General features: G+C 28.0%; 1 protein-coding gene across 2 annotated transcripts; it reads left to right on the forward strand.

The window, feature by feature from the left end:
- The first annotated feature begins 10,955 nt into the window (after positions 1-10,955).
- On the forward strand, positions 10,956-16,457 carry LOC114179296 (calcium/calmodulin-regulated receptor-like kinase 1). 2 transcript variants are annotated; one of them, XM_028065583.2, is made up of 8 exons: positions 10,956-11,240; positions 12,198-12,554; positions 13,479-13,632; positions 14,224-14,350; positions 14,951-15,042; positions 15,156-15,227; positions 15,528-15,731; positions 15,865-16,457. In XM_028065583.2, exons 2-8 carry the CDS (start codon positions 12,250-12,252, stop codon positions 16,183-16,185), a joined length of 1,275 nt encoding a protein of 424 aa, XP_027921384.2. In that variant the 5' UTR covers positions 10,956-11,240; positions 12,198-12,249; the 3' UTR covers positions 16,186-16,457. The 2 variants fall into 2 exon arrangements, with proteins under 2 accessions (XP_027921384.2, XP_027921385.2); XM_028065584.2 differs by lacking the exon at positions 10,956-11,240 and adding an exon at positions 11,497-12,087.
- The last annotated feature ends 4,817 nt before the right edge of the window (positions 16,458-21,274 follow it).

Here is a 21,274-nt window from a genome sequence, read left to right on the forward strand (position 1 = left end):
ACAATAATAATTAATATCTATTGAAAATTAATTTTATAAAAAAAACTATTATTTTTAATAATTGTTTCTTATTTAATTATTTATGGAGATAACAACGAATTTGGTTGGTTAAAGGGTCTATGGATTACTTGTCTCGCATAAAAATCGTTTAAACCATTATCATAAAAACATTTATCTGTTTAAAGTAGTTTCCTCTACCTTCTCTTTAAGACTATAACTTCTTCTCTCATTTTTCTTTGAAGATGCGAATACATCTTTCTTGATGTCAATTACATTAATTCATTCGTGTATAGAACTTTGATATATTTTAATCTTCAAACTTTCAAAACGAATGAATATAGTAATTTTAACTCAATTACATTAAATTTGTTTAACATGTCAAACAAATTTCTTACTAACATCTGAGTTGTTTACACTGTTTGACGCATTTCTGCTTCAATATATGTTGGGAAACGCGTTTGACACGTTAAAAAAAATTAACATAATTGGGTTATAAACATAGGCGGAATTTGGACAAAAATTTTAGGGGAAGAGACAATTATATATACACATATATATATATATATATAAATATATATATATATATAAGTGTAACATAAAGTTTATCATCAATAATAATATATTAAAAAATAAAATTATGAATACCCCATATTAAATCTCAAAACCAAAACTTAATATTTTAAGAAAATTAACATCTTCTAGATGATTAACTTCCTCGACCTTAAAATATGTTCTTAATATTGTTATTTTCTTATCCAACTTCAAAGTCTAAAATAGCTCTATTTACAAAAAGAGTTTGATAAACAATCAGAGCATGATTTTATAATCTCTAACAAATAGAGATATGTCTAGAGCATAGAAAAGTCACATACAAGAGTAAAATATATTACTTCGAAAAAAAAGGATAAAAAAGGAATTTACTTAAAAGAAAAAATTATTTAATCCAAAATATTTCTTAACTCCTTAATCTTATCGTGGTACAATTTGATTTTGAAAATAATAAAAGATTGATGATGAAAATTGAGATAGAAAAATAAGGAGAGTAGGAGATGGAGGTAAGAAAGAGAGAGACATAAAAAGAGAGTAAAAAAAGTAACCAGATTTTTAAATTTAAAAAAAAGATTAAACTAAGTTTATATAAAAATATAATAATATAAAAATACCTTTTTAAACTATATATATAAAAAAAAAAAACTTTGGGTGAGTCGTGGCTCCCCTGTCATAACAGAGGTCCACCTCTGGTTATAAAGACTATATTGATTCGCTTTTTAAAATTTAAGGACTAAAATGTATCAAAGTTTTAAACATGGATGAATTTTAGTTTCACGTTAAAGTTTATAGATTAAAAACATACTTAACTCCTTTAAAATTAACTTTCATTTACATGCCTAAATAAAAAATAAAAACTACATAAAGTCAAATTTTAAACAACTCTTCAATAATTAATATTCATTTCACTAGTAACTTTATTTTAATCACTTAATTAAAAAAAATACTAAAATAAAACTAACTAATAATTATTATCCAAGAAAAAAATATAATTATGAGCAGATAACGGATATTCGCGGGTGAGATACCATGATATTCGTACTTGCCCTTAAATATGTGTACCCATTACGTATGAATATCCATTAAGGATATCAATTTAATATTCGTTATGAATTTTACCGGTGGATATATGTGGGTACAAATTTTTTTGCCAATCTTAATCACTTATATGTCACTATGACAATATTATCTATAGATAATTTTATGAAATGAAAATACGTAATTTTAAAAAGAATAAAATATAATATAATAAGAGAAAATATCCTTACTCATAAAACCTTTTTTTGGTCTTATATTTTGTAAATGTATTATCGGGTTAAATATATTTGTAGTCCTGAACTTAGACGAAAAATTGGAATTCATCCATGATCCAAATTTTGATACACTATAATCCCCAAACTTAAAAATGAATTGATATAGTATTTTTAAACCAAAGACGTCAACCTTTTTTTAGTGTTAAACAATGTTTCAAGATTGCATTTATGTTGGAACATATGAGGTTGAGAAATTCAATAATTTAGATTTTTTGCACATATTTTGACTTAAGATCATGTAACATTTTTGTATACAAAAATATATTTTGTTCATTATTTTATTTTATTTAAGTGTTGCTAAATGTCATGTTGATCTTTTATTGTCAATGGCGGATCTTGACCACAAATTTTGGATAAACCAAAATAATATACTCAAAAGTTCAAAATTTATATATTTAATTATTGTCACTAACATAATAAAAATGAAAGTAAAGATGAGTAAATAATTTAGTATAATTGTACCTACAAAAGAAATCACACATATACAAAATATTTTCCTTCATTCTTTTAGATCCTTAAACTCATCGATAATTGAATCAAAACTAAAATTTTCAACAACTTCTTTTTTCAATGTAAATATAAACACATTCCAAAGAATTAACATAAAACATGTTCATCTGATTAAACAACATGATCATTTGTATCATGATTTAGGATACATAAAGATAAAATATTGAATTTGTATTATTTTCATCGTCATGGATAGTTTTCTTTTTATCAATTTTAAAAAATAAATCTATTATTTTATTCTTCGTCAATATATATATATATATATATATATATATATATATGTATATATTTCTTTTTTAAGTTTAAGATTAAAAAATAATTTATCATAATTTAATTAAAAATAAAAAATCAAGAGTCACTAAAAGAAAAAATCAATGACAATCAAGTTCTAATTATAAAACAGTTATGAAAAAACACATAATATAATCATTTTCTCTCATAATCATAAAAAAAATGAATGTAAGGCTCATGTGATAAAAAAAATGATACCAGAGAGTTACCTTTTTTTATTCACGAATGAAAAAAAAAACAAATGAGAAATGAAAGTAAAAATAATAAGTTTGTATTTAACTGTTTTTTGTTTTTCAAAACAAAAAGAAAACAGGTGAGAGTGTAAGATTATAATAATTTGTGAAAAACTTAAAAATATAATAAGAAAGAAAATAAGAAATATCTTAATAAATATTTTTATTTTTCATTATTATTTATTAACATTAAATGTTATGTCTTATAAAATAAATAGAAAGATACTTAATTTAACTTCATCAATTTTCAATATATGTTATATATAATTTAAAAAATTAATAAAATTGAAAATAATTGATATATATATATATATATATATATATATATATATATAATATAAAAAAATTAAAAATTGTGGGGGCATGGCCACCACTGCCCCCAACAAAGTTTCGGCACTGTTTATTGTTGTGTTAATTTATTTTAAATGGTAGATAACTTCAAATTGAGATTCTTTATGCACTAAAAAAAATCACGCAATTGCAACTGTTTTAATACGATAGTTGTTCAAAATCTTCACTTTTTTATAACATAATATGACAGAGAACTGTTATATTTTACATGCAAAATATGACGATTTTAATTATCATTTTTTGAATTGTCTTATTTTTCATATAAATTTAAAATATCTTTTTTGTCTCAATTTTTGGTTAATTTTGTTTTTGTACTCAAATAAGTCTAAATTTTGGTTAATTTTGTTTAATTTAGTACTTTTTTGCTAACACCGTTTAAATCATTAATGACCATGAACTATGACTGTCATGTGTCACTTCGTGGTCTTCTGATTGCGTGTCACGAACTTCCTTCGGGAACAACCTCATTGTGCGTGCCCTAATGAGAAACCATGAAGTAGGACCGTTTTGATATTCAATTTGGGGAAGGATATTGACGCCACACTCAATAAACATGAGGAGGTGAGTGATAAGTCATGGGGCTATGATCGACACAAGTTACCTTAATAATACTAAAATTAAGGTTCTTATAACCCGAAACTCCACAAAACTTTCACAAAGAAAAAACTCAATATTCTAATAGAATTTGCATGTATCATATATATTACAAAGTACATCTTTTTTTATAAGATGAATTAGGCATAGATACTACGAATTCCGCATTAATTATGAATAACTAATATTTAACACCTAGTAATGTTGCATTTAATCCTCGTGATATGAATGATTATTTTCTATACTTAATTAAAAGATAAAAATACAAGAAAGCTTAAAAGATCCTTCCAGATCATATCCATCCATTCTTCTTCAAATACATTCATCCTCGATCGTCATGAATACACTTTTTTCGAGAAAAATATGATACCAAGATCAAAGATCATTCTTTTATTAGTTCTCCAATTTAGTACTAGTAGAATATGTGCACACATTGTTAATTGATTGAGACTAAATAATTGGTTGCTACAACAACTTCTCATAAAAAGCTCTTCCTCAGATTGTTGAATGGACAAAATAGTAATATCTGCATAAAAAAAACATCATATTTTACTTCCTTTTTTTCTTGCTATTTTTTTTTTGTTTACTTATTTTTTTTCTCTTTTCTTTTATATATTTTTTCTTGTATTTCCTTTTCTTTCAACCCCTTATGAATCTCTTTCTCTTTCAACGCCTTCTCTTAAATTTTTTCTCTCCCAACTCTTTCTTTTAATCTCTCTGTCTCACAACTCCTTTTCTCTAATTTATTTCTCTCCAAACTCTTTTTTTTTTTAATTTCTCTCTCTTTTCCTCTTTATCTATCTCTTTGATCATAATTGGAGCATATTTTTTCCGATAGTCATCAAACATATTTTCTTTATATTTATACATTTGCTCTTTCTTTTCTTTCCTTTTTCTCTCCTCAAAATTCTCTTTTAATTTCCTCTTCATCTTTGAAACAAACTCGTCAACAAACGATTTACAATAGGCATCGAGTTGAGGGGCTATGATACCAACTGATGAGAAGCCACGACATAGAATCGTTCTAATATTCAGTCTGGGGAAGCATATTGACGACACACCCAAGAAAGACGAGAAAGTGAGTGATAAGTCATGAGAGTATGATCGTTATAGGTTGTCTTGATAAGATCAGAATTGGGGTTCCTATAACTCACAACTCTAACAAAGACAAAACTCAATTTTTTGACAAAATTCATATATATCATATATTTGTATTTCAAGTGTATCCTTGGATAAATTCGACAATACCCTCTACAATCCACATTAATTATCAATAATGAATATTTAATACACATTAATGCTACATTTAATCTTCATTATATGAATGAATAATTTCTGTATTTAATTAAACAATAAAAATTTCAAGAAAATTCAAAGAACCCTAAAGATCATGTCATTTCCTCTTTTTTCTTATACATTTGTCCTCAAATATCATGAATACACTTCTTCCAAGAGAAACATGTAATATCAGAAACATATAATATCAGGATCCACCTTTTATTAGCTGTCCAATTTAGAATTAGAATTTATGTACACGCTATTAATTGATTCAGACCAACTAACATATTTTGCAACATCTCACTATAAGTTCTTCCTCGAGTTGTTGAATGGTGAAAAAAACAATATTTGCATAAAAAAACATCATCTATATCATTATATTTTCCTTCCTCTTTTACTTGCAACTTCTTTTTTGTTTATTTCTCTCTTTCTCTCTTTTTCTATATTTTTTTCTTGAATTTCTTTTCTCTTAACTCTTTTTCTTTAGTTTGTTTTTCTTGCAACACTTTATCTTCTATTTCTTTTTATCTCAACTTCTTCTCATCAATTTCTTTTCCTCTCGACCCCTCTTCATTTTTTTTTCTCTCAACTTTTTTTTTTTAATTTCATTTTCTTCAACTCCTCTTCAATTTCTTTCTCTCTCAACTTTTTCTCTTCAACCTCTTTCTCACTAATTTCCTTTTCTGTGTTTTTCTTTTTCTCCATCTCTCTCTTTCATCGTATTTTTAGAATGTCTTTCCCAATATTTATCTTTATCTCTATATGTTTGCTCTTTCTTTTCTTTCCTTTTTTCCCTCCATGTTGAGTTGAAAGGCACTTTTAGCATAAGTCTCAAAATAAAATAAAAATTGAAGGTATATATTAAAAAAACAACTCACTGAATATCAATAATTAAAGCTCTAATACCAACTGAATCAAAGAGGGTTCGTTCTGATATTCAGTTCGGAGAAGGATATTAACGCCATACTCAAGAGAAATGAAAATGTGAGTAATAAGTCATGGGTTTGATGACCATATGTTACCCTAATAAGATCATAATCTGGGTTCTTATAACGCAGAATTCCACAAAAACTCTCACAAAGAGAAAAATCAATTTTCTAATAGAATTCATATATGTCTATATTTGTATTTCAAGTCTATCCTTTTATAGGATAAATAAGGCAAAACCCTTTAAATTCCACATTAATTCCACATAATGCTCAAATTTGTAAAAATATTTACCTAAGAATAAGGAAACAACCAAAATCACATCCTAACAAATCAAGAATTGCAATGTATATCAAAACCAACAAACTAACCTCAGAAGGTGGCCAAAAGATTGCAATGTCGTCACTAGAGTGGAGGGGAGTCGTTGCCAACACTAGAGAGGGGAGAACACAATATCGCGTCATCTACTGGCCACTGCAAATCGCGTCGTCGTCGCGGCTGGACGTCATCGAAGGAGCTTTATAACACAACGCTACTACCATGCGAAATCATTGGACAAAACAGTCGGTTAAAATCCTAAAAAATATGCACCAAGGTAGCCAATCAACTTCCATTTAAGTTAAATGAAATAAAAATCACCTTTCGTGGTGGTCGAAAACCTCGTCACAACCATTGTTTGCCTTTTAAAGAGGGAGCGTGAAGGAACAATTGAAAGGAAATGGGTTCGCGTGTTTTTTTTAAGTGACTTAAAGTGGTTTGATGTCGGGTAATTGGGGAGCAGACATCCTTGGATGTCGAATTTATGGGACCCCGATGTTCTTGGATGTCGAATATGGAAACACCGACATTCTTCGACGTCAAATATTTAAAGGCCAACATCATTCGATGTTTGATCTACAACATGCCAATGCCAATTTTGTATTCGATGTCAGGCCAATGTCAATTTTGTATTTGGCGTCAGGAGACAGCTAGCCCATGTCAATTTTGGCATTTTAATTAAAAAAACATCAGTCACTACAAGAAAATGCTTCATTAGTAACTCATTTTAGTGACCAAAAGTTGTTAGTTATTATAATGACTAATTTAGATACAAGTTTACAAAGTAAAAAGATTATTGGTTACTAAAATAGTTACTATTATGAATAAAAAATTATAATTGGTCACTAAATTGGTTTTTAAAATTAGCTACCATAGTTTTGACTACAAAAGAAAATTGGTCACTAAAAATTAGCTACCTAAGTTTTGGCTACAAAAATAACTTAGTTACTAAATTGGTCTCTAATTAATTAGTGACAAATTTAGTGACCAATTATAATTTTTTATTTATATTAGTAACTATTTTAGTAACCAATAAATTTTAATTTTGTAAATTGATATCTAAATTGGTCATTATAGTGACTAACAATATTTAGTCACTAAAATTGATTACTAATAAGACATTTTCTTGTAGTGAGTGGTCATTTTTAATGTTAGGTTTTTCCTAAGCAGACGTTGAATGAGTAACGATATAAGCCGATTTTTTTGTTAGTGTATATTTAATTAAACAATAAAAATTATAAAAAGATTCAAAAAGATCAAGATCATATTATTTCCCGAACAGGTTTATCCATTTCTGTAGTGCACATAGGTATATGAATGCAAACTTGATCTCTATATAAACTTACTTCTTTTGTTTGTTGATTTAATGTGATTTTAAAGTTTCGAACCACAATTCACTTTAAACCGTTATATTAATATAACTTTATGATGATGCAAATTATGACGATTTCCACAATCACCAATAATAATAATTAAACCGTCACAGTTTAAAAAATAAACACCGCACATTACATTATGTTTTATAATAATATTACTCTTGTTTTAGTACGAGTTCTTCAACTTTGTTTTTCCAACATAACCATTTTCGGTATATATTTGGAAAGTCTTTTGATTACAAGTTCTACTGCTACGTCATTATTTTTTTTTTCGAAAGATGTGATTTATCAAACGATCTAATAAATTCAAAAGAATTTGCATTTTGTATTGTTGTGCATCTTGCTTTAAGTTTCTTATCTCTTGTTAGGTATTGTAGTGCTCGCTCAAAGTATGTACATCTACTTAAATGATCTTCTGTATAGTTTGATAACACATTATATGTTAAATTGTCTTTTATCCTAATCATGCTCTAAAAATGAAATACTTACTCTATCTCAAAACTCAATATTATTTATTATACTTAAAAATACCAAGAATGAATAATTCCCATCAAGACAAAAATTGAATTGCTAAAATCAGACTAACCAAAATAAATAATTGATACCTAACAATATTATCTTTATGATTTTTAATTTTTAATATTAAATATTTTTTTCAATTAAGTTCAAAAGTTATCCGTAAACCTAGTAGCTTACTACCACCCTTTCCATTATTTATGTGTTTCTGGAGGAAAAGAAGTATGTACTAGACTCAAATTCTCACTATGAAGTTATTTTCAATTGGTCTATGTTTATCTCTTCCTATTTTTATTTAATTTTTATTTATGTATGTTTTGAAAATACTCTCCCAAAGTTAAAGCAGAGAGTGATAAATAGTCTAAGTTAATTCGTATTAAACATTTTCCGATCCATTTGGTAGATGCATAACTAGTCTTTAATTATTCTTGAATACTATTAAATCGGTATTCAATTGTTTGGCAGGTTTTAATAAGAGTGTAAGTTAAATTAACGTTTTTATAATAAATTTACGATAAAAACTATTTTAAAAATATGATTAAAAATTTATATGAAATAAACTAAAAATAATTAAATATATAACAAAATTAATTTAGTATGAAGAAAAAAATGTTATATATAACGAATTTTAAAAAAATATGATAACATATATTTTGTTTTGTTGGAATGATAACATATTAATGAATATGCTCTACCAAACAAATATTAATAGATAAGTTTACCTTGACTAAAACAGGTTTTTATATAATTTGGTGTCAAAGTTTCATTGATAATTAAATCTAAATTGGTATTTGTATAGCAGTGTAATTGACAAACAAAGAATGTTAGTTTTCTCTTGTAACAATGTATACCTCCTAAGTTACCCCATTTTTTTTAAAGTTAAAACTGATTTAAAGATAAATTAAAAAAAATTAAAACTCTAAAAGTTATTGAAATTCGTTCGTTTCATAAAAAAAAATGAATCAATTTAAAATTACTTTCTCATATAGAAGATAATTTTATTGATAAATAAAAAATATTTAAAATCAATTAATCAATATAATTTTATTTTAATAGTCTAAAATACATAAAAAGTTAATTACCATTTATTAATATTTACTCTATGATATTGTTTAAATAAATTTAAATATCAATTGTCTAAAATAAAATATTTTTAAACTTCTATTGTTGAATAATATTTTTAGAAAACAAAAAAAAAAATTCTTAAAAAAGTTCATTAATAATGTAAAATATTTATTTATGAAAAGGCTTTTCGCAATATTATGTTTCATGGAAACGACAGGATTACAAAATAATGGATTAATAATAATAATATAATAATAATTTATAATAATATATAAGAAAATATTTCTGTTTCTTTTGACATTTCATTAATTCAGTTTTATCTTTAATTATTTTAAAAATTAATTATTTTATAAATAATTTATTTTTAACTTATATTTTAAAAATCTATTTTATCTTAAATTATTATTTTAAAAATTTATTGTATGCACATATTTAATTTTTCAATTTTACATTTAATAATTATTTTAAAAATTAATTATATACTTTTTATTAATTTTAACTTAAATTTTTATGAAAATTAAAAAAAATCGAGTTCAAAATGACATCTATATTCATCATGTAATTTAAATGATAGTTGCAAGCCTTTAGTATTCAAATAAGCATTCACATTTTTATAATTTTAATAAATTGACATTCATTTTCTCTATATCTTTTAAATAAATATTTATGTTTTATATATATTTTTTTAAATTATACTTACCTCCCATATATTTTGGTAAAATATCATTTCTATTATTTCTGGTATTTAAAGTATTAGATTGAATTTAAATTTAAATAAAAAGTTAAAGGTTTATAATGTAGAAAGAAAGAATTTTATATAAAGGTAGAATAATTTAATGAATCGGAGAAAAATATTTAATTATTAAATCTTAACAATTTTCTAGAGTATAAAAATATATAAAAACAAAAAAATAAAAGCTATCTAAAAAATATCATCTCAAATTAAAAGAAAATTTATCAATATTTAATTATGAAAAAAATAATTTTTTTTAATTTTAAATCCGTGTTCAATTATCTGATCACCAAATACAATTTAAGAAATATTAGGAAAGATAAAAAAATCTTCTTATAATTGATATATTTATATTTTGTTTACAATTTTATAATTTTATATTTTAAAACATAATTTTTGTATTTAACATTTAATAATTTTAATAAATAAGGAATGTGATTATACTCTACCTAAAATAAGTTAAATATAAACATCATAATTCAAATAATAAAAGAAGATCTCGTATTTGTACGGATTCGATTATGGGAACCTTAATTTCCACTAAACTTCATTTAAGAAGACCCTATATAAGGTGAAAGAAGATTCTTATAATTAATTAATTCAATTTTTTATTCTAAAAAATATTTTTAAATTTTAAGTTCCAAAACTTTTATTTTTGAAAAATTTTATTTAAATTTAAAAAATATATTATTTTAAAATAAAATAAAAAACTTGTTTGATCTTATTAAACATATAAGATAAATATGTGTCACTCATTATACGTCAGAAAACAGAACAAGTGTCTATTTAATTTAAAATTAAAAGAATACACTCTTTTAAGAAAAGTGTAACTTTTTACTTACGAAAAAATTAAAAAGAGAGTAAAAGGTAGAATCATAGAGCGTAGCATCCCATCAGCCACATCCCTTGGATCTGTTTTTTTCAATACTTTTTTGGCATTATTTATCCTGAACATACCGTAATTGATGCTGTCTCCCATGCTTAAAATCTGCATTTTCCTCATCATTGCACAATTTCCATTCTTCTCTCTCACATTTTTTCGGAATTTCACTTTCCCTTACACTCATTACATTGCTTCTTCTTTACTCTACTTGCCACTGTTGAATGTTTTGCTCCCTCTGTAGTTCTACCACTACTCTTGCCCTTGTCTTTATTCACATGCACAACAATACTCTCTTCACCCTCTGTAAGAAAACCCTCATTTTCCTTTACTATGAAAGAATTTACATGTTCATCCGTACTTGCATTTTCACTTTCTAATTACAAGTAGAATTTCGTATACTTTATTTTATAGTAATTTTTTATTTTTAGACATTTAGACGTGTAACTGTGTTTAGGCACATACTTTTGTCTTTGTTTTTATTATTTGGTTTGTTTACTTCTTTCGGATGAGTCACGTGTAAGACTGACTAATCGTTTTTTTATATTCTTTTGAGCTCAACTTGCTTATCGTAAGTGTATGCCATTTGTTTCTTCTTATGCAATGAGATTATGATTCACGGATGGTTCATTTCACCAGCGTGTGGTGATTGCTTAGGCTTTTAAATTTTAAGCAAGTTGAGTGGAATGGATGATGAGAGGAGTCATTCAGTTACGGCAAGCTTGAGGTTTTTGAAATTAGCCTTACGGGAAGTCTAAAGCGTTGTGGGGTGTCTCTTTCAGCTTCCTCTTTCTTAGAGTGAATTTATCATTTACAAAATCTTATTTGATTGAAAGCAGTTGAGGAAGTGGGAAATGGGAAGCACGATATGTTGATTTGATTTCAAATGCAAAAGAATAGAAAGTCTCTTCTCGTAATTTACCAGCAGATAAATAAGAAATGTTTTAATCTACTATGGTGATTGTGCTTTCGTAGTCATATTTCATATAGTGAAAAATTATAAACAAGTGCGGCCTATGCGCAAGAACCTGCTGCTCTTGGTAATCAGTCCTGCACAGTTTTTCAAAACTTTAAATAAATGAATCTGTTGAGCGTTGAGCTTAAAATAGCTATTCAAGAAATGCTACTCACAGAGCTAATTATGTAACTAACTGTAAGCAATGCCTGTTGATACAAAATTATGTGCATGTTGGTTTTCCTTATTATCTAATGACAAATATGCTAGTTGTTGGCTCTCATCAGTTTTGTATTTGTGATTTTCAGGTAGAAGGGGCAGACACTGAAGTAGAAAGAATATATTCTCAGTTTAAATGAGATGACCAGACCTACCTTGATTTTCATAATAGGAATTTGTATAGGCTTTGTGGTTGGGATTGGTTTGACATTATCCATAGTACACTGCCTCGTAAGGAGAAGGAAGCCCACAGAGGTTGATAAGAGCATTTCTCACAAAGCAGTGACAATTCCTGTTAATGTCAAAGGGTATGGTTCTAACTCAACATTATCAGAGGGCGAGGAGTCACCCAGAACATCTGAGTGGAGTAACATGCCTTTATGGTTGGAAAATCTTAGGAGAAGCAGTGCAGTGTCAGCTTGTGGAATTCCCAAGTATTCTTACAAGTACGATAACCTTTATTGAACTGTTGTTTCCTACTTTTTCTGACTGACAGTTACTGTAAATTAGTGTGCGGCTACTTTGATCTCTTAGCTTTTTAAACCCTACTAATCATTAATTATCTTGAGAGTAGATGTTTGTGCAAAAATAATATTTCTTGTGGATATGTGTTCTTCTTAAAGGAAATAAGTCCAACAATTGTGTGTGATAACTAAAAAATGAGGTAATATCTGGGAAACCAAAGTGAGGAGCGAAGAAATAAGAAATGTCGGGTTAAATGCTAGGTTGACCTGAATGAAGGTTTCAAATTGCTGCTATATTGTCATTGAAATCTTTAATATTGAAGAAAATTGTTGGTAAATACAGTCTATACGTTTGCAACTGCAGTCTCAAAAACCGTGAGACATTGTGGCAGGAAGAGTTGGGGAATCTCCTTTTAAAACCATGAATGCAATAATGAAGTTTCTCTCACAGAAGAGAGAAAGTATAACCTGAAATAAAAGAAGATTGAATATGCAACATGACTGATAAGGAAATATATAATTCAGCTTGGATTGTATTCGATTAGGAATAAGGTTGAATTATAATACATGAGATGCAATCCTTACCTTACAAGTTGATTTTGTGAAGTTGAAGTAGGTATAAACCTACTTACTAATATAGTATCAAAATCTATCTTAGTCAAGTTCTTTGGGACTATTAGGCTATTGTTATTGGGTTCCTGTGAGACCACCTTTAAATATCTAATTCCATATTCGGGATTTCCATTCTACGGTGTTAGGTGGTGTGTGTTTGTATAATATATTTCTTAGTAGCTTAGTAAGTGAAGTTGGGAATCATCTCTATTTTCCTTTTAGTTGTTGCCTTTGTGCTGTGTATTTCTTCATGTTTTAAGTATTTTTTTTTTTACCTTGTGACACCTTTTCCAGAGATATACAAAGGGCTACTTCTAATTTCACCACCATCATTGGCAACGGAGCCTTTGGTCCTGTTTATAAAGCGCAGATGGCTACGGGTGAGACAGTTGCAGTTAAAGTCTTAGGTACTAATTCAAGACAAGGAGAGCAGGAATTTTTAACTGAGGTAAATGGTATACTTAGCTTTCTATTGATGTGTCTGTATAAATTGCTTTTTTATTTTGTATTGAGTGAGGAATTTTGTATAGAATTAGGCTCCCAATAGGATATTGCTTCCCAGTAGGATTCTCTGCTTTGTGAATTCTACTGATTCTTTACCTTAAAAAATGTACTGGGAAATAGAAAACTAATTGATCCCTGGTATTTTCTAGAAAGTTTACTTCAATATGTGAGGAAGGATAACGAGTCTGTGCATACTCAATTTCTTAAATTTTTACAGTATTGATATCTACTTTAACTTTCACTTAAACTTCTCTGGATAATTTGAAAGGCATTTCTTAGTATGTAATTATACTAAATCTTCAATTTTCCCCTATGTCTTGTACTAGTTCTTCTACTTTATTTTCTGGTGGCATTAACAGTTAGAGCTAACTGTCTGTCATTCGGTTACTTTACTGGTAACTTTTAATTTACAACAACCTACTATCAAACTGTTATTTACTCCTATTTTTCTTTTTCCAGAGATTGTACATTTTGACTGATGATTTTGGATGGTAAGATTAAGACAGCTTAATAATCTTTCCTTTCACGTTGGCAGGTTTTATTACTTGGAAGATTACATCACAGAAACCTTGTGGATTTGGTGGGATATGTGGCTGACAAAGGAAAACATATGCTTCTTTACACTTACATGAGCAATGGCAGCCTTGCTTCCCATTTGTATGGTTAGAAAGAGATCCTTTTTTTCTTGTAACTTGCTCTAGTAGGTGAAATTTCCTTGTACAGTACCAAATGGAGTAGATGTTCTCAGTGTCTACTGAATTCATTATTTGGTCCATAATAAAATAGTTTGTCTAAATTTTCAGGGAAGCATCTGTATTGACATATCTTGTATCAATGATATATCAGTAAACTTCTAATTCAACAATTTTTTAAAATCTGAGTTGTTTTGACTTTTGTCTTTTGCAAAATGAAACATTTGATTATCCTCTGACTGAACTTTTATATTTACTTTGTTGGTTGTCGTCCAGTCCATGGTTATATAGCATGTCATGCTTTTCTGTTCATGATGCAATTCTTTTATTTCCTCATTATAGCTTTAAACCACTGGTATTTTACTGACAAAATTATCACCATATATATGAGGAGATGAAATTAATCTGATTATATATTGGGCTGCTTTCCATCAACTTTGACAAAGTCTACTTATCATATTGCAAAAGATACTTCTAGGAAACAAAGTTTCATATTTTCTTCCGGAGCTCAGAAGTACTTTTACTTGTACTCTTCTTTGTTCTCTATTTACTTACCCTTGTGTGTTGCAGATTTCGGAAAAAATCGTGAGCCACTGAATTGGGATTTGAGGCTTGGTATAGCACTAGATGTTGCAAGGGGACTGGAATATCTACATTGTGGGGTATATCTAATACTCAAATCAACTAATTAAATCGGTAAACTTACACATGGAGAACATGGAATGGAAAAAAGTTTCCTTTTGTTTTCTTCTTATTCAGATCGAACTTGTTGCAGGCTTCTCCACCTGTTGTGCACCGTGACATCAAATCTTGCAACATACTGTTGGATCAGTCTATGAAGGCCAAGGTGATCTTTGCACTTTTAGTTCCCACAGATCAAGATATTGGTGATATTTTGAAACATTCATGGGGCATTATTAGTTTGGGTGCCACTTTTTCTTCTTATTTGTTCTTCCCTTTATGCATTGCATTTCATAAATTTTTCTTTTCTACATATATTCATCAAAATGATGCTGCCATAAGCTTTCCTGAAAATGATGCCTTATTTTTGTTAAGATTCTGCTGCAATTTTTCTTTTTCATCATATCCCTTCACTTGCTTCTGTCCATATTGAAGCTCAAACCTTTCTTCTTTTATATATGTTTAGGTCACTGACTTTGGGCTTTCCAGACCTGAGATGATCATACCTCGCACATCAAATATCCGTGGAACATTCGGATATCTTGATCCTGAGTATTTGTCTACAAAAACCTTCACTAAGAAAAGTGATGTTTATAGCTTTGGTGTGCTACTATTTGAGCTCATCACTGGCAGGAATCCGCAGCTTGGGCTCATGGAATATGTAGAACTAGTAAGACCAGTATCTGTTTGTGGGTTTCTTTTTGTGTGCTGGTTCTGTGTTGCATGCATGTGTCATGATACATTTGAAAATATACAAATAAATACTTAAGATTGACAGAGTATTTCTTTATGGTTATCATTAGGCAGCCATGGAAGGTGAAGGTAAGGTTGGATGGGAAGAAATTGTGGACGGGCAATTAAATGGAAAATATGATTTGCATAATCTTAACGACTTGGCTTCACTTGCATTCATATGTGTTAATGAAGTCTCCCAAAGCCGACCACCGATGTGTGAAATTGTTCAAGCATTATCAGAGCTATGTAAGAGGAATAGTAAAAATCTTGGCCGAACATCATCTGCTGCTGCATTAAAGGATGTGTGTATTGAAGTGAACCAGATTGAAACTAAGGACTTTACATCAACTGCGAGTACAAATATATTGGGCAGATTGCATAGCCGATGATCTTTATGAGTCAGCTAGTGCTTTTGGATGAGTAAACACCTGCTTTATATTTTGTTTAATCAATTAATCTAACCTTTTTACCATACTGGAATTCTGTAGATAATTGCATAACCAATGAATCTTTGGTGAATCTGCAAGTGCCTTTGAAGTTTGGATGGTAAATATCTGCATTATGTTTTAAATATCAGCTTATTTTCATAGTTTACCAACAGGTTTTTCCACTTATTGCCTGAATTCTATCATATGAATTTCAAAATTATATGTCTTTTGCATTATAGAATATGCATTATGTTTTTGAATTACATTTTATGAGTAAAATGTTGTACTTCCATAAATTTTACCATTGAGCTTTCAATTTTATGAATTTTAGCAGTGAATTTTAAATTTTGTAAATTTTAGCATTGAGCTTTTATAATTTTGTAAATTTTACTAACACTTAACAAAACTATTGTCTATTAATATAAATATAAATGATAGTATGCACATATTTTTATTAAGCATTAGGACTAAAAGTCCCAAAATGAATAGATATCATGGTAGTTGAATCGCAATACAGATTCCGTATCGAAGAACTTATATTTTGAGTTGCAAATCGTAAAATTCATAAACATTTAAAAAATGTAAAATATAAGACATAAACATATAAAAATAGAATTAATAACAAAAAATTTAAAAGCATATGACTGGATTAAGGTAATGTTATAATGGTTGGATTTGATTGGGTTGTATTAGTAGACAAAATTACTTAATATTATAATAGTTGAATTGTGATGGGTTGTATAACTCCATTGTTAAATGGAAATAAATTATTTGGGCTGATAAGTGTTTGGTCGACGGGCAATAAGAAAGAAAGAAGAAAGAAGGAGAACATTAAGATGGCTATTGCTTTCTGTACCCTGTTAAATTTCGTCCAGCATCCTATCACTTCCGAAATTTATTTTCCAGAACACTAAACAACTCTGATTTTTATTTTTTTTTTCCGGAAAGAAATTACCCCTATTATGGAAAAAAATGAAAATTTTTTTCGAAAGCTTTTTATGGGATGGAAGGAGAAATTTGATGGGGGGTGTAAGAAGCAACAGCCCATTAGGATTGTCTGCGTCGTTACCTCTTTACTTTCCATGTGTGTTGCCATTGCCTCTTCGTTCTAGAATGGTCTTTGATGCACTGCTAAAAAACCCATTCATGGCAATCAAAAACTGGTATGCATCTCTTCCTGCTCAATTCACCTATTTTGGAGTGAGACCCGAATTTGGTTTCATCCACGATTCAAGATGTGATTCTTGTTAGAGTTGCGATTTAGAGTGTGATACAAATGATACAACAACGATCCAGGAGCGAAGATAAGTTTTCCTACGATTTCATATCATGATAGTTGCAAATCGTATATCGTTCAATATGAATTATGTATCGTGCAATATTTACTACCATGATAGATGCAACATTGAACATTTAATTCATCATAAAACCTATCTATTTCTACTTCTACTTGCAACAAAATTTGCAGAGACAAAATGTGATCATCACAATTTACATATGCACAAAACATGCATAGGGGACTAATGTATACAAAACATATCGTCCTTATTATTATCATATATCACCACCATTCATATATTATCATTATATATCACAACATTCATATATTATCATCATATATCATATCATATCATCATTTGACATCTTGTTTAATTCAAAATACATATCTCAAGATCATGCTTTTAAATGCAAATGAACTCATATTTGGTTAGACATCATGTCATGACTAGATGCAAGATGTCTTCAGGAAAAACTCCAAACTATAATAAACGAGTCTCAACAAAGACTAACACTTAACATATCCTTGACTCATTAAACCTTAGCTGATATATGCCTTTGGTGTCAAAGGGACATAAAACATCTATTATTGACCCATAGTACACATGCTACTAATCCAAATGTACACATGCTATTAAGCCAATTATAAATCTTCCTCAAATTTTCATCACTTGAAGTTATGTCTACATACATGACTAGACGATAGTGAAATCATGATACCTCTATTAACATGACTTTTGTGTTTATAATCGTTATCCAAGGCTTTATATCAGCTCGATTATCCCTACAACATCTATGAGGACCATGCAATCACCCGATATTGGCCATTCATCTAATGTTAAACCTAACACACACATACAATTGATATACACGTATATAAGTGATACAACCTTGATCCATCACCCACAAAGGTCCCTAAAAAGGACTTACATCATGTCATGCATTTCAACATAATCATATATTTATTTAGAGCGCATATGATTAATCTCATCTTGTGTACATCCAACTATCAATAACATGTACGAAAGCATATAACACAATATATTAATTATCATATTTCAACACACGATTGCTTGAGCTAGCTCGTTTTAGATTCTTTCGCTCAACTACAAGCTATCGCTTAAGACATACATCATGTCACATTAGTAACTAACACATTGCTTGAGGGACATAAGGTGGTTGGTGCAGTTCATGCACATTACTCGGGTTTCGTTTGAGCATCGTGTGTCTCTTGAGTGATATTCAACTTGAATGCAAGCCAAACTAAGATTTCACAAGAATCTATCAACATTTAATCATATCAAAGCTATTATATAATATTCAAATCCAAGAATACATCGTTCTCATGCAATCTTATAATTGCATATCCCATGCCAATGACGTATCACTTCATTTCATAATCATGAAGACATTATTATACCCAAATCTATCTAAATCTATATCTATCATCAATATTTACATATCACTTATCAAAATAACCAATATATTGTACCCAAAAAAATTCATATCCTTCCAATCAACTCCAACCACTCATGTAAGTCTTACAATCTTACATTAACAACAACTCCTCTTAGTTCATCCCTTTAGAGAAGAGGAAGAAAAATAGAACCTAAAACTTAAAAAAGTTTGATTATACTCACCATAACCAAGTTTTGATTGGTAATAAGATCTTGACTTTGCTAGGTCCTCAAGATCTCAACTTTATAGAGATTATCCCACTTGTTTTGCGATGGAGAAAATATAAAGAAAGAGAAGAGTTTTTCTAAAAATTATGATATGCTACCCTATGCTTAAGTATTATAATAAAATTGTAAAAGTTCAACAATAAAATGTGTAAATTAAAATAAGTTTAATTACTCTTTTGATCTTTGTTTTTGTCCAAAAATGTCAAATTGATCCTTCATTTTTTTTAAATTTCAATTTGGTCCCGATTTTTGAAAAATTGATGCAATGTGATCATTTTTGTTAAATTTCTTGAAATGGATCAAGGATTTTTTTTATCAAAATTGAAGTTGTTAATAAAAATGATTTACTTTATTGATGTAATTAATATAATTATAGTGCCAAATTTGATAAAAAATCAATGATTCACTTCAAAAAATTTAATAAAAAAGATTAAATTGCATCATTTTTTTAAATCGGACCAAATTGAAACTTAAAAATATAAGAAGATCATCTTGACATTTTTTACCAAAAATAAAAATCAAAAGAGTAATTAAACCTTTAAAATATAATTGCATATTCAAAAGTAATCAAATGTCCCATGATCCCATCATACTTACATTTATATGTATTAATTAAAAATTACGTGAACAAATAATGGATAACTTTTATATTTTATATTTAATTATTTTAAAATATTTTTTATATAATAAGAAATAACTCTTTATATATATATATATATATATATATAACGTATATCACATTTTGTATTTATTATTTAACACTTTAAAAATCATTTGGATACAGTAAATTATAGTTGAATATTTTTTCTAAATAAAATTCACTGACAATGTAAAATATATAATTTGTATAATTTTGAAAGAAGATTTTTGTTGGTAACATTAATTATCTTGTAGCAAAAGGTTAGGTCGGCAAAGATAATATGCAAAATGCAACAACTGAAGGAAATTTCTATCAAATAATAATTATGTTTAACCATATCCTTTTAGCCATAGATCCAAAATGCATACCACAATTATATGTTGATCCTAATTCATGATGAAAGTAAAATGTATCAACAACAATAATGAATATTTGATTTTCTAAATATAAAAGGTCTTAATTATCACTTTTCTTTTCTCTTCTAGATGAGAATTCCTGATGGGATGAAGAGAAAATAAAATCTTAATAAAGTACTTAATGTTACTTTGTCTATAAATGAGGACCATGACTCATTATATATCTAGTGTCGGTCACATATCAGATTTTAATAATTTTTATTTGTTCTCTCATCAAATTAGAATATTATTTAATATTTGTGTCCTAAATAATCTTTCATAACAATTATGTTTTTAGTTATAAACTTAACATTAACATACTACTTTATAATTTTAACTAACTAGATAATTATCCTAACACATCTAAATAATATATGTGATCCAAAAATTCGAACAACAACTAATTAACTAATTGACATTAATTATTCTATGACAAAGATTAATTGATCCAAAGTAAGGGGCAGGTTTTTTGTATGGGAATACATGGATGAACTATTTTTTATTTAATTCCTTTCAAAAATAAAGATAATTTATATTATAAAAAACTTAGTGTAGTTATTTTTTTTTCATAAATATCAATAAATAACTTTATTGAGATAAAATCTTAGGAGTGTTAGAAAAATCATTTATTTTCTAAACCAGAATTAACAAACTTGAAAACTAACGTAGATATTGTTTTTTTAAGAATTACTTATTTACGACTATTTTAGCTAATATTTGTAAGAGGATTGATTTTAATTAGGGATGACAAATAAATTAGTTCCTGTAGGTATTGTTTGAACTTGTCCTCGTTTTGATGGTCATCTCCGCATTGATTGGGTATGAGTATGAGTGACTAGGTATGAGTATGAGTGACTAGGTATGAGTATGAGTGACTAGGTATGAGTATGAGTGACTGAGTATGGGTATGAATATGAGAAATTTTCGACTTTTTCAACTGTGTATGAGGATGTACATATCCATCCCGTCCCCATACCTGCCAAAATACCCTTCCCTACCATATCCTTGTCTCCGTTTAAATTATTAAAATATTCACAGTCAATTAAGTAAAC

This window comes from Vigna unguiculata, chromosome 3 (assembly GCF_037176805.1).
Source record: "Vigna unguiculata cultivar grain cowpea cultivar isolate G323 ecotype 2 chromosome 3, ASM3717680v1, whole genome shotgun sequence".
NCBI classification, from domain to species: Eukaryota; Viridiplantae; Streptophyta; class Magnoliopsida; order Fabales; family Fabaceae; genus Vigna; species Vigna unguiculata.

Coding starts and splice junctions, on each gene's coding strand:
- LOC114179296 (XM_028065583.2), top strand. CDS start 12,250: ATGACCAGACCTACCTTGATTTTCATAATAGGAATTTGTATAGGCTTT. Junction 13,633..14,223: donor AGCAGGAATTTTTAACTGAG/GTAAATGGTATA, acceptor TCACGTTGGCAG/GTTTTATTACTTGGAAGATT. Junction 15,228..15,527: donor ATCAGTCTATGAAGGCCAAG/GTGATCTTTGCA, acceptor ATATATGTTTAG/GTCACTGACTTTGGGCTTTC.